Below are 17,317 nucleotides of genomic sequence, written 5' to 3' on the forward strand. Positions count from 1 at the left end.
TTGTTAGATGCTGTCCAGTTGGTTCTGACTCATAGTTACTCCATGAACAACAGAACGAAACACTGCCCAGTCATGCGCCATCCTAACAATCATTACTATGTTTGAGCCCTTTGTTGCAGCCACTGTGTCAATCCATCTCATTGAGGGTCTTCCTCTTTTTTGCTGACCCTTTACCAAGCATGATGTCCTTCTCCAGGGACGGGCCCCTCCTGATAACATGTCCAAAGTACTTGAGACGAAGTCTCACCATCCTCACTTCTAAAGAGCATTCTGGCTGTACTTCTAAGACAGATCTGTTTGTTCTTTTGGCAGTCCATGGTATATTCAATATTCTTTGCCAATACCATAATTCAAATGCATCAATTTTTCTTCTGTCTTCCTTACTCATTGTTGAGCTTTCACATGCATATGAGGCGATTGAAAATACCATAGCTTCAGTCAGGTGTACCTTAGTCCTTAAAGTGACATCTTTGCTTTTTAACACTTTAAAGAGGTCTTTTGCAGCTGATTTGCCCAAAACAACACACTGTTTGATTTCTTGACTGCTACTTTCATGGGTGTTGATTGTGGATCGAAATAAATTGAAATCCTTAACAACTACAATATTTTCACCATTTATCATGATGTTGCTTATTTGTCCAGTTGTGAGGATTTTTGTTTTATGTTAAAGTGTAACCCATACTGAAGGCTGTAGTTTGATCTTCATCAGTAAGTGCCTCAAGTCCCTTTTGCTTTCAGCAAACAAGTTTGTGTCATCTGCATATCGCCAGTTTTTAATGAGTCTTCCTCCAATCCTGATGCCCTGTTCTTCTTCATATAGTCCAGCTTCCCAGATTTTTTGCTTAGCATACAGACTGAATAAGTATGGTGAAAGGATACAACCCTGATGTACACCTTTCCTGACTTTAAACCACACGGTATACACTTGTTGTGTTCTAACGACTTCCCTCTTGATCTATGTACAGGTGCCTTATGAGTACAATTATGTGTTCTGGAATTCCCATTCTTTGCAATGTTATCCATAATTTGCTATGATCCACACAGCCGAATGTCTCTGCACAGTCGATAAAACAGGCAAACATCTTTCTGGTATTCTCTGCTTTTAGCCAAGATTCATCTAACATCAGCAATGATATCCGTCATTCCATGTTCTCTTCTGAATCTGGCTTGATTTTTGGCAGTTCCCTGTCAATGTAGTGCTGCAATTGTTTTTGAATTATTTTTGGCAAAATTTTACTTGCGTGTGATATTAATGATACTATTATTCAATAATTTCTGTATTCTGTTGATCATCTTTCTTTGGAATGGGCACAAATATGTATCTCTTCCAGTCGATTGGCCAGGTAATTCTCTTACAAATTTTTTGACATAGATGAGTGAGCACTTCCGTTTGTTGAAACATCTCAACTGGTATTCTGTCAATTCCTGGAGCCTTGTTTTTCACCAATGCCTTCAGTGCAACTTGGACCTCTCCCTTCAGCATCATTGTTTCTTGGTCATATGCTACTGCTTGAAATGGCTGAATGCCAACCAATTCTTTTTGGTACAGTGATTCTGCGTATTCCTTCTATCTTCTTTTGATGCTTCCTGTGTCATTCAATTTTTTTGCCCATAAACCAAAAAAACCAAACCTGTTGCTGTCGAGTCGATTCCGACTCATAGTCACCCTATAGGACAGAGTAGAACTGCCCCATAGAGTTTTCAAGGAGCGCCTGAATCCTTCAGTAATGCAACTTGAGGTTTACATTTTTTTTTCAGTTCTTTAGACTTGAGAAATGCTAAGCGTGTTCTTCCCTTTTGGTTTCCTAACTCCGTATCTTTGCACACTTCATTACAATACTTTACTCTGTCTTCTTGAGCCGCTCTTTGAAATCTTCCGTTCAGCTCTTTTACTTCATCATTTTTCCTGTTCGCTTTAGCTACTCTATGTTCAACAGCAAGTTTCAGAATCTCTTCTGACATCCATTTTGGCCTTTTTTTCCTTTTCTGTCTTTTTAATGACCTTTTTGCTTTGTCCATGTGTGATGTCCTTGATGTCATCCCACAACTCATCTAATCTGCGGTGACTAGTTTTCAGTGTGTCAAATCTATTCTTGAGATGCCTTCTAAATTCAGGTAGGATATACTCAAGGTTGTACCTTGACTTTCAAGGACTTGTTTTAATTTTCTTCAGCTTCAACTTGAACTTGCGTATAAGCAATTTATTGTCTGTTCCACAGTTGGCCCTTGGCCTTGTTCTGACAGATGATATTGAGCTTCTCCATGGGCCCTTTCCACAGATGTAGCTGATTTGATTTCTGTGTATTCCATCCAGCAAGGTCCACGTGTAGTTTATGTTGTTTAAGAAAGGTATTTGCAATGAAGAAGTCATTGATCTTACAAAATTCCATCATGTGATCTCCAGGTACATTTCTATCACCAAGGCCATATTTTCCAACTACAGGTTTTTCTTCTTTGTTTTCAACTTTCGCATTTCGTATAATCACCAATAATTATCAGTGCATCTTTATTACATGTCTCATCAATTTCAGACCGCAGAAGTTGGTAAAAATCTTCAATTTATTCATCTTTGGCCTTAGTGGCTGATGCGTAAATTTGAGTAACAATTGTATTAACCGGTCTTCCTTTCAGGCACGTGGATATCATCCTATCACTGACAGCGCTGTACTTCAGGACAGATTTGGAAATATATTTTTTGACAATGAATGCAACACCATTCCTCTTCAATGTGTCATTCCAAGCATAGTAGACCATATGATTGTCTGATTCAAAATGGCCAATAGCAGTCCATTTCAGCTCATTAATGCCTAGGAAATTGATTTTTATGAGTTCCATTTCATTTTTGACAACTTCCAATTTCCTTGAATCATATTTCATATATTCCACATTTTGATTACTAATGGATGTTTGCAGCTGTTTCTTATTTTGAGTCATTCCACATCAGCAAATGAAGGTCCCAAAAGCTCAATTCCATTCATGTCATTAAGGTTGACTCTACTTTGAGGAGGGAGCTCGTCCCCAGTCGTATTCTGAGTACCTTCCAACGTAAGGGACTCATCTTCTGGTACTATATCAGACAATGTTCTGTGCTACCCAAAAGGTTTTCACTGGCTAAATTTTTCAGAAGTAGGTTGCCAGAGCCTTCTTCCTACTGTGTCTTGGTCTGGAAGTTCAGCTGAAATCTGTCCACCTGGGTGTCCCTAGTGGTATTTGAAATACATGTGGCATAGCTTCCAGCATCACAGCAACATGCAAGCCCCCACAGTACGACAAACTGACAGATACGTGGTGGCTGAAACTACTGCCCTGAGATAATCTTTAAACCATAAACAAAAAATATCCCCTCAAGTCTTCTTCAAGCCAAACTATTCTTAACTAGTAAAGAATGTCTGTCTGAGCCCTGGTGGAGCAGTGGTTAGAAGATCTGCTGCTAACCAAAAGCTCAGCAGTTCGCTCCTTGGAAACCCTGTGGGGCAGTTCTACTCTGTCCTATAGGGTCGCTATGAGTCAGCTGACTCAACAGCAACAGGTCTGGCTTTTTTGATATGGGATCAAATTGACAACAGCAATTTGAAAAATTAGATAGGCACCTTAGGGTGCAATGAGTGTATGCTAATGGGAGGAACAACTCCGGAAAGGAGGTGAGAATGGTTGTACAACTTGAAGAATGTAATCAATGCCACTGAATTCTACATGTAGGAACTTGAACTGGTATGTGTTTTTTTGCTGTGCATATTCTCAACAACAAATTAAATAAATTATTTAATGAAAAAAATTTGATCCCTTATACTATTATTATTGTTGTTAGGTGCTGTCAGGTGGGGTCCAACTTATAGTGACCCTATGCAGTCGGAATCGACTCGACAGCACTGGGTTTGTTTTTTTTTGGTTTTTTATGCAAAACAGAATGAAACACTGCCTGGTCCTGCACCATCCTCACAGTATTTGCTGTGCGTGAGCCCACTGTTGCAGCCACTATGTCAGTCCATCTTGTTGACGGTCTTCTTCTTTAACACACTTTTAAAAAATATACTATTAGGTTATGCTAAATTCTCACCGCTACTCCACAAAATTTGTTTCTTGTAGTTTTCCTAATGAACTCTCTACTTTTGACTTTTTTTTTTAATTTTGTGCTTTAAGTACAAGTTTACAAACCAAGTCTGTCTCTCACACAAAAACTGATACACATCTTGCTACATACTCTTAGTTGCTCTCCCCCTAATGAGACAGCACACTTCTTCCCTTCCCTCCCCTCTCTATTTTTGTGCCCATTCAGCCAGCTTCTGACCACCTCTGCCCTCTCATCTCTTCTCCAGACAGGAGCTGCCCACACAGTCTCACGTGTCTACCTCGTCCAAGAAGCTCACTCTTCACCAGTATCATTTTCTATCCCACAGTCCAGTCTAATCCCTGTCTGAAGAGTTGGCTTTGGGAATGGCTCCTGTCTTGGGCTAACAGAAGATCTGGGGACCATGACCTCCAGGGTCCTTCCAGTCTCAGTCAGACCATTCAGTCTCGTCTTTTTATGAGAATTTGGGGTCTGCATCCCACTGTTCTCCTGCTCCCTCAGGGGTTCTCTGTTGTGTTCCCCGTCAGGGCTTTCTGACTCTTTTTAAACACAATCACACTGAGGCAACTATTTCTTTAATGAGTTATAACATTCCCACTGACTATAATTCCTTGCCACTTCTCTGTAACTATATTCTCAAAGGTTGCCAGTAAACTGTCAGTTACAGCCTTTTCTCAGTTCTCTTTCTAGGACATCACATGGAATCCAGTCACATGGAATCCGTCTCTTTCACTGTGCTACTGTGTGGCATTAATTCCATGCTGGTAATCACACTACCCGTGAGCTCCTTTCCTTTGTCTTTCTTGATACTGTATTTCCTGTTGTGCTCCCTACCTCTCACATACTCGGTTCTCCATTTGTCTCATTGACTTCTCATGATATTCCACCTCTGATTGTTTAGAAAACGAAAATCCTTACAACTGGACCGATAAGCAACATCATGATAAATGGAGAAAATACCGAAGTTGTCAAGGGTTTCATTTTACTTGGATCTACAATCAACACCCACTGGAGCAGCAGTCAGGAAATCAAATGACATGTTGCACTGGGCAAATCTGTTGCAAAAGGCCTCTTTAAACTGTTGAAAAGCAGAGATGTCACTTTGAGGACTAAGGTGAGCCTGACTCAAGTTGTGGTATTTTCAATTGTCTCATATGCATGTGAAAGGTGGACAATGGATAAGGAAGACTGAAGGAGAACTGATGCCTTTGAATTATGGTTTGGCGAAGAATACTGAATATACCATTGGTTGCCAGAAGAACAAACAAATCTGTCTTGGAAGAACTACAGTCAGAATGTTCCTTGCAACAAGGATGGTGAGACTTTGCCTCAGGTACTTTGGACATGTTATTAGGAGGGACCAGTCCCTGGAAAAGGACGTCATGCCTGGTAAAGTAGAGGGTCAGTGAAAAAGAAGATCCTCAATGAGATGGACTGACACAGTGGCTGCAACAATGGGCTGAAGCATAACAACGATTGTGGGCATGGCGCAGGATGGTGCAGTGTTTCATTCTGTTGTACACAGCATCACTATGAGTTGGAACTGACTCAACGGCACCTAACAACAACACACATCAAGATGCCCACAACATGTACATTTGCAGATAAATAACTTTACTGAGGAAACCCTTTACACAGGCATGCTTCATTTAAATCAAAGATATGTTTAAACATTGTGTTTATCATCACTGGAGTTATAAATGCCCTTAAGGAGCTAGTTAAAAAAACGCTAAGGTTAATCTTTACATTAAGTGAAGACCTTTACAAAACAAATAACCACCGCCTTCATTTAGATAAATCGGATTTATCTAAAACCGGACAAGTTTGAACTCGAAAGATTCCTATAAAAGCTGATTCAACGTAAGAATTCTCCAAATACTTTTTCTACATCTCTCTGCCTGCCCACCAGAAATGTAATTACTTGTATAATTCAATCTAATTTCCTTTTAGTTTCCTCTACTTATTTTTCATCTATTCAAGATCTTATCACAAACGGAAGGAAAAATATATGGACAAGTTCAAACCTGTTAAAAGTGCACACCGACGGATATCTTCCCGCACAAATTTCATGAAGTTATCCTCATCCTCATCCTAAAACAGAATTTAAAGAAAGTCTTCTTCTTAAAAAACCAGCAGTTTCCAAACCCCAGAAAGTTTTTACTTCTATCTTAATGCTTGGAATTCAGTATATATGTTTAGTCGCTAATAGACGGGGAAAAATTAAAAGATTGATAAGGAGCTCTTGGTCTCAAATCACCCGACACTTCAAACATCCTGAAACCTTAAGTTTCCATCTTTCATTCCTCTTCTTCCTGTGGGTATGGTCATATTACAGACTGTTGGGAAGGAATAAAGTCTAGAGGTTCACAATAAACTTGGGAAAACAATTAAGAATAAAATTGGTAACAACAAAAAGGAAACACAGAAAGCCAGAGACTAGAAGGGTTGTATTTTACATCTTGGGGAGCTTTATTTTGGGACTTTAATTTATATACATGATAATTTATACCTTACTAAAAAATGAAGGAAATCTCCCAGAAGTATGTACTAGAACCAGACAAAATATTTTTAAATTCTACAGTTTGGCTTCTCCCCATTTTTCTCCTTCTGTGTTCTTTCCTTTGTGACACAGAGCCCCATTAAGCCTGCTATGTGATAGTGTCAGAACTTGTGAAGTTCCAGTATTTCGTCCAGTAGTGTGATTCGTATTGTGATGTAACAGGACAATTGGAACATACAATAAGGAGACATAAATTATTAAAACCCTAACTATGATTTAATACACGAGTTTTTATAAAACACAGAGTCTTAGCCAAAATGTTTTCTCAGTGAAACAATGTCCGTATAGTTTCTCTTTCTAGATAGGGCATGTCAAACAGGAATAGCTTAGTTTTTCAATCAATCGAATTATTCCCCAACTTCAGTGACAAGTGACAAACATCTAAACGATTTTTATACTGGAACTGATTTTGCAATATTTTAATTGGGACCTTATATTTTCTGTCTCAAAATTCATTTCAAATTAAGTAGAACAAAGTTGAGAAAAACATACCGACTCATCTTCATCGCTGATTGTTCTGTCTGAATAGTTTTCATTTTCTGAATCTTCTGACATCTCCTCCAATGTCTGGCTTGCGAGCTCTTTTTTTATGTGCGTAGGCTGTAAAACAATTTCTAAGGAACGTATTTGATGGCTTTTTTTTTTTTTTTTTTAAAGCTGAAGGTGTTTATTACAACTCTATGCACTAAAGAATATATTCGTGTTTAATTAACAGTGGCCACAGGCTTCTTTAAAAACTAACTAGAAAACAGCTAATTCAACTTTCAATTTCAAACACTTGAATAAATTTCTCACTTCTAGGGCAATGAAAAAATTGTAACAAAAAACAAACAAATAATTTAATTACATAGAAATCACCAGGGTACAAAGCCAAATCATTTATATCTTATTTTTACAATTAAGTGCCACATAATGACAGCAAGCTCAGAGTGATCTTGGGGGCATTAAAAGGCCATGAACCAAAGAAAAATTATATAACCAGTTAACCAGTTGCTGTCTTGTTGATTCTGACTCATGACAACCCCATGAGAGTCAGAGTGGAACTGCACTCCATAGGGTTTTCAATGGCTGATTTTTCAGAATTAGATTGCCAGGCCTTTCTTCTGAGGCACCTCCAGGTGCCTCCAACTGCCAACCTTTGGGTTAGTAGCCCAGCGCTTGGAAGTGTAGCAATTTATTTTCATTTCAAAATAAAAATTTTGCTTAATTTTTCAACTGACCAAAAGTTCAAATGACTACACTAGACCTTTCTCTTTATATTGTCGTCAATATTATTACGTTTAAAATTTTTCTGTAGATACTTGCTTTGTTCTAATATTCAATTATATCATTTCTACCAAAATCTGTCTGTCTTTTTTTTTAACCAAAATCTCAAGTTATCAGAAGGCTGTATTTGTTACTGGCAATGACCATTAACTCTCTTACGCAAAAACATCATCCCACGTGGTTGTTAAGATAACGGTATAATCAAAATTCCTCGTCAAGGCTCTATCATTTCTGAGGCCAGAAGAGTTTGCCAATTTCGAATTTTCTGCTTTAAGCTCCAGCCTACAGAAAGGCAGTTACTTTGTTTGGGAGTCCAGTCTCCACATCACGTAACTACAAATGCAAGGGAGACCGTTCTAACAGGCAACACCTCCAATGACAGAGAAGTTTCAGTCTGGGGATCACTACAATTCCAAATTTGGAAACCTGGGTTGGCCGAAGTCTCGATTCTGTTTCCTTACATGAGCATGTGAGGCACACTAACGTGCTGACCTGCTGCAGGAAAGGACCCTGACTTCAGAAGAGCCGCCCACGGAGAGTGAGCGTCTCCCAGCTCGGAAGCAGAGGAGACGACAGCTGGCGAGCCCTCGCCCGCCGCGCCCGGCCGCCACGGAAACTTTGGATTCTTGGTTCTAGGGAAGGAAGATGGAGCCACAGTTCGTGCTGGCTCACGTCTCCTGGGCCCGGCAGTGCCGGGAGGAGCGCATTTTCCACGGAGCGGACGTCCCACGCGCGCCCCGGCCAGGCCGCCCTCTCCTTCTCTCACTCTCTCGGTCTCTCTCGGAGAGCTGCACCTGAGCCTCGCCTACGCTCTGGACACCTCAGTCGCCCGCCTCGGCCGGCCCCTTGTCTCCGTCCCAAGTCCTCCGGTCAGGCCGGGTGTCCCTTCCGTGCGGGTAGCAGCCGTTCCCCGCCGAGATGCCCGAAACCGGCGGCTGCCGGCAAGGCCACTGTAGGAGTGTAGCAGGCCAAGCCACACCCCCATCGGGGCATGCCAACGCGTTACCCGGGCAACGGGTCCGCCCTCGCGAGACTTGGGGCAGCACTAGGGGCGGGGGCGGGGCCGGGCCGGGGCCGGGCGGGGACGGGGCGTCCCCCCTCCCCTCGGAAATCCCCTAATGGTGGCCGTGGTGTGGGAGTCTCGGAGAATGACGGGAATTCGGGGCAGGGTCAGAGAGAATCCTGAGCAGGAGAGATTAGGGTGTCTGCGTGTTGCTGTAGAGTTTAGGGTGGGGAAGGTGGTTTTTGTCTCTGTTTCGCACGTAGGTTGCTTGCCTTACTTATCTCTTCTCAGGGGAGACAGTAGAGCATGCTGGTTAAGACTTTTGGAGTACAACTGACCTTAGCAGTGTGACCTTGGGCAAGTTAATTTTCTGGACTTCAGCTTCTTCATCCGTAAAATGAATGTAACTAATTACATCTACTACATGGAGTTGTTAGAAGATTAAATTGAATGTTTGTTGGTCTTTATTTGTACCCACACTGAATTTCATCCTGCACAATCGTATGATTATTGGTTTTTGTTCAATTCTGGAAAATGAGACCTCCTTAAATACTTGATATACTGGGGTGAACTCTCAAAATTCTTAGCCCAGAGAATGTTTAACTAACCCTTAGCTACGCATTCAACACTTAACATGTACTGTCTTGTCTTATTAAATATGGGCTCCCCCTAAGAGACTTAGACCTATTTCTGTACATTCCATCTTATTTTTCTCTTATCTTTACCTCTGGTGGGTAGTTTAACATATTTGGACCAGTTTTTCAAGTCTAGCTGGGGAAAAAAAAAAGCCTTCTGATGCCCAGTGCCTACATGAGGCGTTATACAGGATGAGATCTGTAATGTTGTAGAAATGGGAACAAGTGACACTAGCAACTTTGAAGGGAGACTAAAGAGCAAAGTCTTGTGGCTTAAAGCAGGGAAATGGAATTAAATGTTACAAGTTCTGGAAAAAACAGGGTTTTGTGAGACCAGCCATTTAAAAGTTTGAACTTTCCAGATTAGACCTCAGCCTGAGAAAATAAATAGAGCATGTGTTAGACCAACCTCTCTTGAAAAATTGTTCTTTCTGTGTGGATGGATAAATACCAAACCCATATCAAACCCCATGACTTTTTTCTGTTCTGACAGCAGCTGCACCCATGGCACTTCTTTATCTGGCCTTAACAACCTAGAGCTAGGATAACTCTCACAAGTTAAAGGACAGTCCTCCAGAAGCCCAGTCAGCCCAAGATTTCAGATGCTAGTTGCAAGCTTGGATGTCCCCAGGGCTCCCTTCATTTCTCACCTGCTGGCTTCAAATTCTGGGGTTCCCTGTTACAACTCAGGGTACCAGCTGAAGCTTAGGGGTTCCCTGCCCCCCTCACTTCTGACCTACTGGCTGCCACCACTGTCTTGAGTTCTATAATTTGCTGGAATGACTCAGAACTCATGGAAAGTGCTATGCTTAGTGATGATAGTTTTATTTCAGTAAAAAAGGATACAAATGAAGAGACACATAGGGCAAGGTCTGGGAGGGTTCCCAACGCAAAGCTTCCATATCCCAAAGGAGGTGCTACCCTTCCACGTGCATTTGTATCTTTCACCAACCAGGAAGCTCATGGAGTTTCAGTGTGCAGAGCTTTTGTTGGGGCCTCATTACATAATACAAATTCCAGCCTCTCTCCCCTGAGGTCAGTCAGTATCAGGAGGTGATCACAAGATGAGTTTCTCTGGCCATGTCATGTGAGGTAATCATCACAAGGTAGGGCTCTCCGGCCCGGCCAGCCCCGTACCCCAGAGTCACCTCTTGCCTAAACTGCCCAGTCTGGAATCCTTACTGAGGACACTTAAACCATTAGGGAAATTCCAAGGTTTTATAGACTATCCGTCAGAAACCTAGGACAAGGACTAAATTCTTTGGGTAAGGTTAAATTCTTTACCCCACGCTTTATAGTTATACCTTGCTTAAAGTCGTTCATACGTTGGCAAATTTGACATGCACAGGGAACTTTTATATATGGAATCTATTCTTCTATTGCATTTCAGAGTCATAATTGTGAGTTATAGGATATCAGACACACAAGCTGAACCCCAGGGAAATGATCTAACCAGGTCACAGAAGAAATTAATGGCCGAACTAGGACTTAAGTCTCAGGATTTCCAGTTCAAATATTTAAGTCATCGTATTTCGAGTAACTCTTACAGAAAAAAAATCTTTTTAATCTGTAATAAAAAAATACTTAGGAACCCAACAAAGCTTTGAAAATCTCTATTCATTCATTATTTCATTCATTCAACAAATGTTTGTTGAATGCTTAGTGCTTGTCGGGGACTGTTCCCAGAGTAGTAAGGCTATATTGCAAGAAGCACACCAGACCTTCCTTGTGGAGTTTAGGTACTACCGGGAGAAGGCAGAGAAACCAAAATAATAATAATTAAAAAAAGAACAGTCAGGTAGTGATAACCGCTATGGAGAGAAATAAAGCGGGGAGAAATAAAAAGCGTAGGAAGTGCTGGAGGTCGGGGGCCTAGGGGGAGGAGTTGCTCTTTTCCATGGCGGGGCCAGGGAAGGTATCACTGATCAGGAAGCACTTGAGCAGAGGCCTGAAGTATAAAGGGATGACCTTTGTGGCTGTCTAGAGGGCAGATGGCAAGTGCAAAGGCTCAGAGAGGAGAACGTGCTATGAATTATACTAGTCAGTACCATGTAGCCAATGATCCCTGGCGGCACAATGTTTAAGTGCTTAGCTGCTAACTGGAAGGTTGGCGGTTGGAACTCACTAGCTGTTCCGCAGGAGAAAAGACCTAGGGATCTGCTCCTGTAAAGATTATAGCCTAGGAAACCCTGTGGGGGCAGTTCTACTCCGTTATATAAGGTTGCTCTGAGTTGGAATCGACTTGATGGCACCCAACAACAGCTCTGTAGCCAAACTCAGCTGGAGTCATGATTTGAAAGAAGGTTATTTCATTAAGGCCTTTTTTTTCCCCCTTGTACTTTTAAAATGGTTTTCTTAAACATCTGCTCCCCCCCCCCGCCCCCCGCCCCACTCCAGACAGTAGAACGTAGTAGAAACAAATTTTTTTGTCTTTAAGTTGGAGTGGAAGTACAGCTGGGAGTAAACTTCTTTCGGGGAGTGTGTCAGTCTGAACTTTTGGTTCCCTTCCCTATTATCTGGGTAGTGCAAACAGTTAAGCCCTTGACTACCAAAAGGCTGGGAGTTTGATCCCACCCAGAGATGCCCCAGAAGAAAGCTTGGCCAATCTACTTCCTAAAGGTCACAGCCTTGAACACCCTCTGGAGCAGTTCTACTCTGCGCACATGGAATCGCCATAAGTCAGAGTCAATTCAATGGCAACTGACAACAACATCCCTGTTATCTTACCAGAGGAGGTCGGAGGAGAGACTGTAGATAACTAGCTCTTGCCTTTTGCGGAGGGAATATTACCCCTGCAACAATTTTTCCTCCTCCTTTTTTTTTTTTTTTTGGTGAGTTTATCTACTCCAAGGAACCCTGGTGGTGCAGTGGTTAAAGTACTCTGCTGCTAACTGAGAGGTCATCGGTTCCAACCCACCAGCTGGTCCATGGGAGAAAGATGTGGCAATCTGCCTTTGTAAACCCTATGGGGCAGTTCTACCCTGTGCTATAGGGTCACTATGAGTCGTAATTGACCCGATGGCAGTGGGTTTTGGGGTTTATCTACTCCAGGACTGCAGGATAAAAGGCAATTCAATAAAATTAGAGTCAGAAGAGAGGGAGAGAACCAAAACAATGGCCCAAAAGGCGTGCTTACTAATGTGAGAATCAGGAGGAAATTTCACTTCTAGCAACAAGCCCAAAAGTAAGCTGTGTTAGGAATATCACTTACTTTGCATGATTATGTCCTTGTGAATTTGTTGAGCATAGGCTTGAATGAGTGACCAGGGCACACAGAGTTGTTTATGACATCATAGAAGTTAGTGGTCATGTGGCTCTAGAGGTCTTGTCACAGCCAGGCTGAGGAAGCCACACTAGGGCCTGGGAGCCCTGGAGTAGGCTGATAACTGTCTTGTCCTTCTTCGGACTGTCTGCGTCTAGGATAGCTCGGGACAGAGCCGAAACTTGAAAACTATTTCTAAGCTCAAATCTTGAGATCTGTGCCAGTTGGCCAACTAGCCCAGGCTCAGGTCATGAATCATCCTTATAGGATGCCTTTCTAATCCTTCTAGCATGGGTAGATTAGTTGTCCATATCTGAGGACAAAAATGAAGCATTCATTCCCCTGAGACTTGGAAATGTGGTAGTAAAAATGCTTTCTGCCTGTCTATGAAATAATGGATGTTGTTATTGTTAGTTGCCTTCGAGTTCGCTCCAACTCATGACGACACCATATACAACAGAACAAAATGTTGCTGGGTCCTGCACCATCTTCATGATCCCTGGTAGGTTTGAGTCCACTGTTGTGGCTACTGTGTGCCTTCTAACCTAGGGGGCTCATCTCCTACCACTATATCAGACAATGTTCCGTTGTGATCTATAAAGTGTTCATTGGCAGTCTCGTCATCCTTGCTTCCAAGGAGCATTCTGGTTGTACTTTTTCTAAAAGGGATTTGTGCATTCTTTTGGCAGTCTGTGGTATATTCAATATTCTTCTCCAACATCACAATTCAAAGGCATCAATTCTTCTTCGGTCTCCCTTATTCATTGTCCAACTTTCACATGCATATGAGGCTACTGAAAACACCATGGCTTGGGTCAGGCATACCTTAGTCTCCAAGGTACCATCTTTGCTTTTTAACACTTTGAAGAGGTCTCTTGCAGCCGATTTGTCCAATACAATATGTCTGTTGATTTCTTGACTGCTGCTTCCATGGGTGTTGATTGTGGATCCAAGTAAAATGAAACCCTTGACAACTTCAATCTTTTCTCCATTTATCATGATGTTACCAGTTGATCCAGTTGTGAAAATTTTTGTTTTCTTTATGGTGAGGTGTAATCCATATTGAAGGCTGTTGTCTTTGACCTTCATCAGTAAGTCCTTCAAGTCCTCTTCACTTTAAGGAAGCAAGGTTGTGTCATCTGCATAACACAGGTTGTTAATGAATCTTCTTCCAGTCCTGATGCCCCATTCTTCTTCATATAGTCCAGCTTCTCGGATTATTTTCTCAGCATTCAGACTGAATTGGTATGGTGAAAAGATACAACCATGATGCATACCTCTCCTGACTTTAAACCAGGTGGTATCCCCTTGTTCTGTTTGAACGGCTGCCTCTTGATCCATGTACAGATTCCTCATGAGCACAATTAAGTGTTCTGGAATTCCCATTCTCCACAATGTTATCTGTAATTTGTTATGATCCACACAGTCGAATGCCTTAGCATAGTCAATAAAACCCAGGTAAACATCCTTCTGGTATTCTCTGCTTTCAGCCAGGATCCATCTGACATCAGCAATGATATCCCTGGTTCCACATCCTCTTCTGAAACCAGCCTGAATTTCTGGCAGATCCCTGTCGATATACTGCTGCAGCTGTTTTTGAATGATCTTCAGCAAAACTTTGCTTGTGTGTATTAATGATATTGTTTGATAATTTCTGCATTTGTTTGGATCACCTCTCTTGGGAATAGGCATAAATATGGATCTCTTCCAGTCAGGTGGCCAGGAAGCTGTCTTCCATATTTTTTGGCACAGATGAATGAGCACCTCCAGTGCTGCATCCGTCTGTTGAAATATCTCAATTGATATTCCGTCAATTCCTGGAGCCTTGTTTTTCACCAATGCCTTCAGAGCAGCTTGGACCTCTTCCTTCAGTAGCACTGGTTCCTGATCATATGCTACCTCTTGAAATGGTTGAATGTCAGCTAATTCTTTTTGGTATCATGACTTTGTATTCCTTCCATCTTCTTTTGATGCTTCCTGCATTGTTTAATATTTTCCCCATAGAATCCTTCACTATTGCAACTTGAGGCTTGAAATTTTTCTTCAGTTCTTTCAGCTTGAGAAACGCCAAGTGTGTTTTTCCCTTTTGGTTTTCCATCTCCAGCTCTTTGCGCATGTCATTATAATACTTTACTTTGTCTTCTTGAGAGGGCCTTTGAAATCTTCTGTTTAGTCGTTTTACTTCATCAATTCTTCCTTTTGCTTTAGCTGCTTGATGTTCGAGAGCAAGTTTCGGAGTCTCCTCTGACATCCATCTTGGTCTTTTCTTTCTTTCCCGTCTTTTCAATGACCTCTTGCTTTCTTCATGAATGATGTCCTTGATGTCATTCCACAACGCATCTGGTCTTGGGTCACTAGTGTTCAATGTGTCAAATCTATTCTTGAGATGATCTCTAAATTCAGGTGGGATATACTCAAGGTCATATTTTGGCTCTCGTGGACTTGCTCTGATTTTCTTCAGTTTCAGCTTGAACTTGCACAGGAGCAATTGACGGTCTGTTCCACAGTCAGCCCCTGGCCTTGTTCTGACTGATGATATTGAGCTTTTCCATAGTCTCTTTCCACAGATGTAGTCAATTTGATTCCTGTGTGTTCCATCTGGCGAGGTCCATGTGTATAGTCATCATTTATGTTGGTGAAAGAAGGTATTTGCAATGAAGAAGTCGTTGGTCTTGCAAAATTCTATCATTCGATCTCCTGCATTGTTTCTATCACCAAGGCCATATTTTCCAACAACAGATCCTTCTTTGTTTCCAACTTTCACATTCCAATCACCAGTAATTATCAATGGATCCTGGTTGCATGTTCAATCAATTTCAGACTGCAGCAGCTGATAAAAATCTTCTATTCCTTCATCTTTGGCCTTAGTGGTTGGTGCATAAATTTGAATAATAGTCGTATTAACTGGTCTTCCTTGTAGGCGTATGGATATTATCCTATCGCTGACAGCATTGTACTTCAGGATAGATCTTGAAATATTCTTTTCGACAATGAATACAACACCATTCCTCTTCAAGTTGTCATTCCTGGCATAGTAGACTAATTGTCCAATTCAAAATGGCCAATACCAGTCAATTTCAGTTCACTAATGCCTGGGATATCAATGTTTATGCATTCTATTTCATTTTTGATGGTTTCCATTTTTCCTAGATTCATACTTCGTACATTCCAGGTTCTGATTATTAACGGATGTTTGCAATGGTTTCTTCTCATTTTGAGTCGTGTCACATCAGCAAATGAAGGTCCCAAAAGCTTTACTCCATCCATATCATTAAGGTCGACTCTACTTTGAGGAGGCAGCTCTTCCCCAGTCATCTTTTGAGTGCCTTCCAACCTGGGGGGCTCATCTTCCAGTGCTATATCAGACAGTGTTCCGCAGCTATTCATAAGGTTTTCACTGGCCAATTCTTTTCAGAAGTAGACTGCCAGGTCTTTCTTCCTAGTCTGTCTTAGTCTGAAAGCTCAGCTGAAACCTGTCTTCCATGGGTGACCCTGCTGGTATCTGAATGTGGGTGGCATAGCTTCCAGCATCATACCAACATGCAAGCTCCCACAGTACGACAAACTGACAGACACGTTGTTGTTGTTAGGATAGTTTTTTTTTTTTTAATGTTCTATATGAATATGATAGACTCATATAGAACATAAAAAAAAAAAAATGCCTGGAAGGATATGCCCCCAGATGTTAACAATGAGGATTTCTAAATGTGGGAATATGGATGATCTTTATTTTTGTATTTTCTTACATAATCTATTCTGGGATCTCTACAAGCTTTTTCTTTCTTACAAAGAGCATATATTTTATAAGGTTAAAAACTGAAAATTGTAAACATTTTATAAATGATTGCTGAAGCATTATAAATCAGCGAGGTGAGGCTATATTATTCTATAATTGGCACTGGGAAAATTTGGCATTTGGGAAAAAAATCAGATTTGATCTACATCTCACATGTTAACTAAAATAAATTTCTTTTGACCACATAATTCCACTTCTGGGGATCTAGCCTACGGATATTAGCCAAAATATGTTCAATGCTTTACTCACAATTATGAGCCTTGAAATGTTTTTTATTTAGAATAGCAATGAACTGGAAACAACCTAAGTGCTTAAGAGTAGGGGAAACAGTAGAACAAATTATAGTATGTCCATAGGACAGAATATTTTAGAATCATTAAAAAGGTTGTTTGGTGTAAAAAGAATTGTAGAAAGAGCTTTTACAAGTGTGTGTAGACGTTTGTTTTATGGTGTTAAGTTTAAAAATCATAATGTACAACCATTGCAGTGCTTTACAAATATACGTGCATGGGAAAAAGGCTGGGGGACAAAACTCTGGCAATAGGACCTTGAGTGTTTTCAAATTTTCTATAATGAGTACCATATTTTTATGCAAATAACACACACCTTCTACCTTTTTTTGCCAATCGCACCCTCCTTCACCCACGAGGTATTTTCATAAGTGCCACTATGCCAATATTTTTTACGTGTTGCTAAAAAAAAAAAAAGAACAAAAGGCATAGTGCA

General features: G+C 41.1%; 1 protein-coding gene across 6 annotated transcripts in view; it reads right to left on the bottom strand.

Moving 5' to 3' along the window:
• AGBL3 (AGBL carboxypeptidase 3) overlaps positions 1–8,879 on the bottom strand; it is a 91,221-nt gene extending 82,342 nt beyond the window's left edge. For 4 of the 6 annotated variants that reach the window (XM_049893346.1, XM_049893343.1, XM_049893347.1 and 1 more), the window contains exons 1-2: positions 7,122–8,879; positions 6,094–6,160 (exon numbers count right to left, since the gene is read on the bottom strand). In XM_049893346.1, coding sequence (XP_049749303.1) covers positions 6,094–6,160; positions 7,122–7,184 — 130 coding nt within the window. In that variant the 5' untranslated portion in view covers positions 7,185–8,879. The remainder of the gene's footprint in view (positions 1–6,093; positions 6,161–7,121) is intronic. The other 2 variants (XM_049893342.1, XM_049893341.1) reach the window with 2 other exon arrangements.
• Positions 8,880–17,317: the final 8,438 nt, after the last annotated feature.

This window comes from Elephas maximus, chromosome 8 (assembly GCF_024166365.1).
Source record: "Elephas maximus indicus isolate mEleMax1 chromosome 8, mEleMax1 primary haplotype, whole genome shotgun sequence".
Lineage (NCBI taxonomy): Eukaryota > Metazoa > Chordata > Mammalia > Proboscidea > Elephantidae > Elephas > Elephas maximus.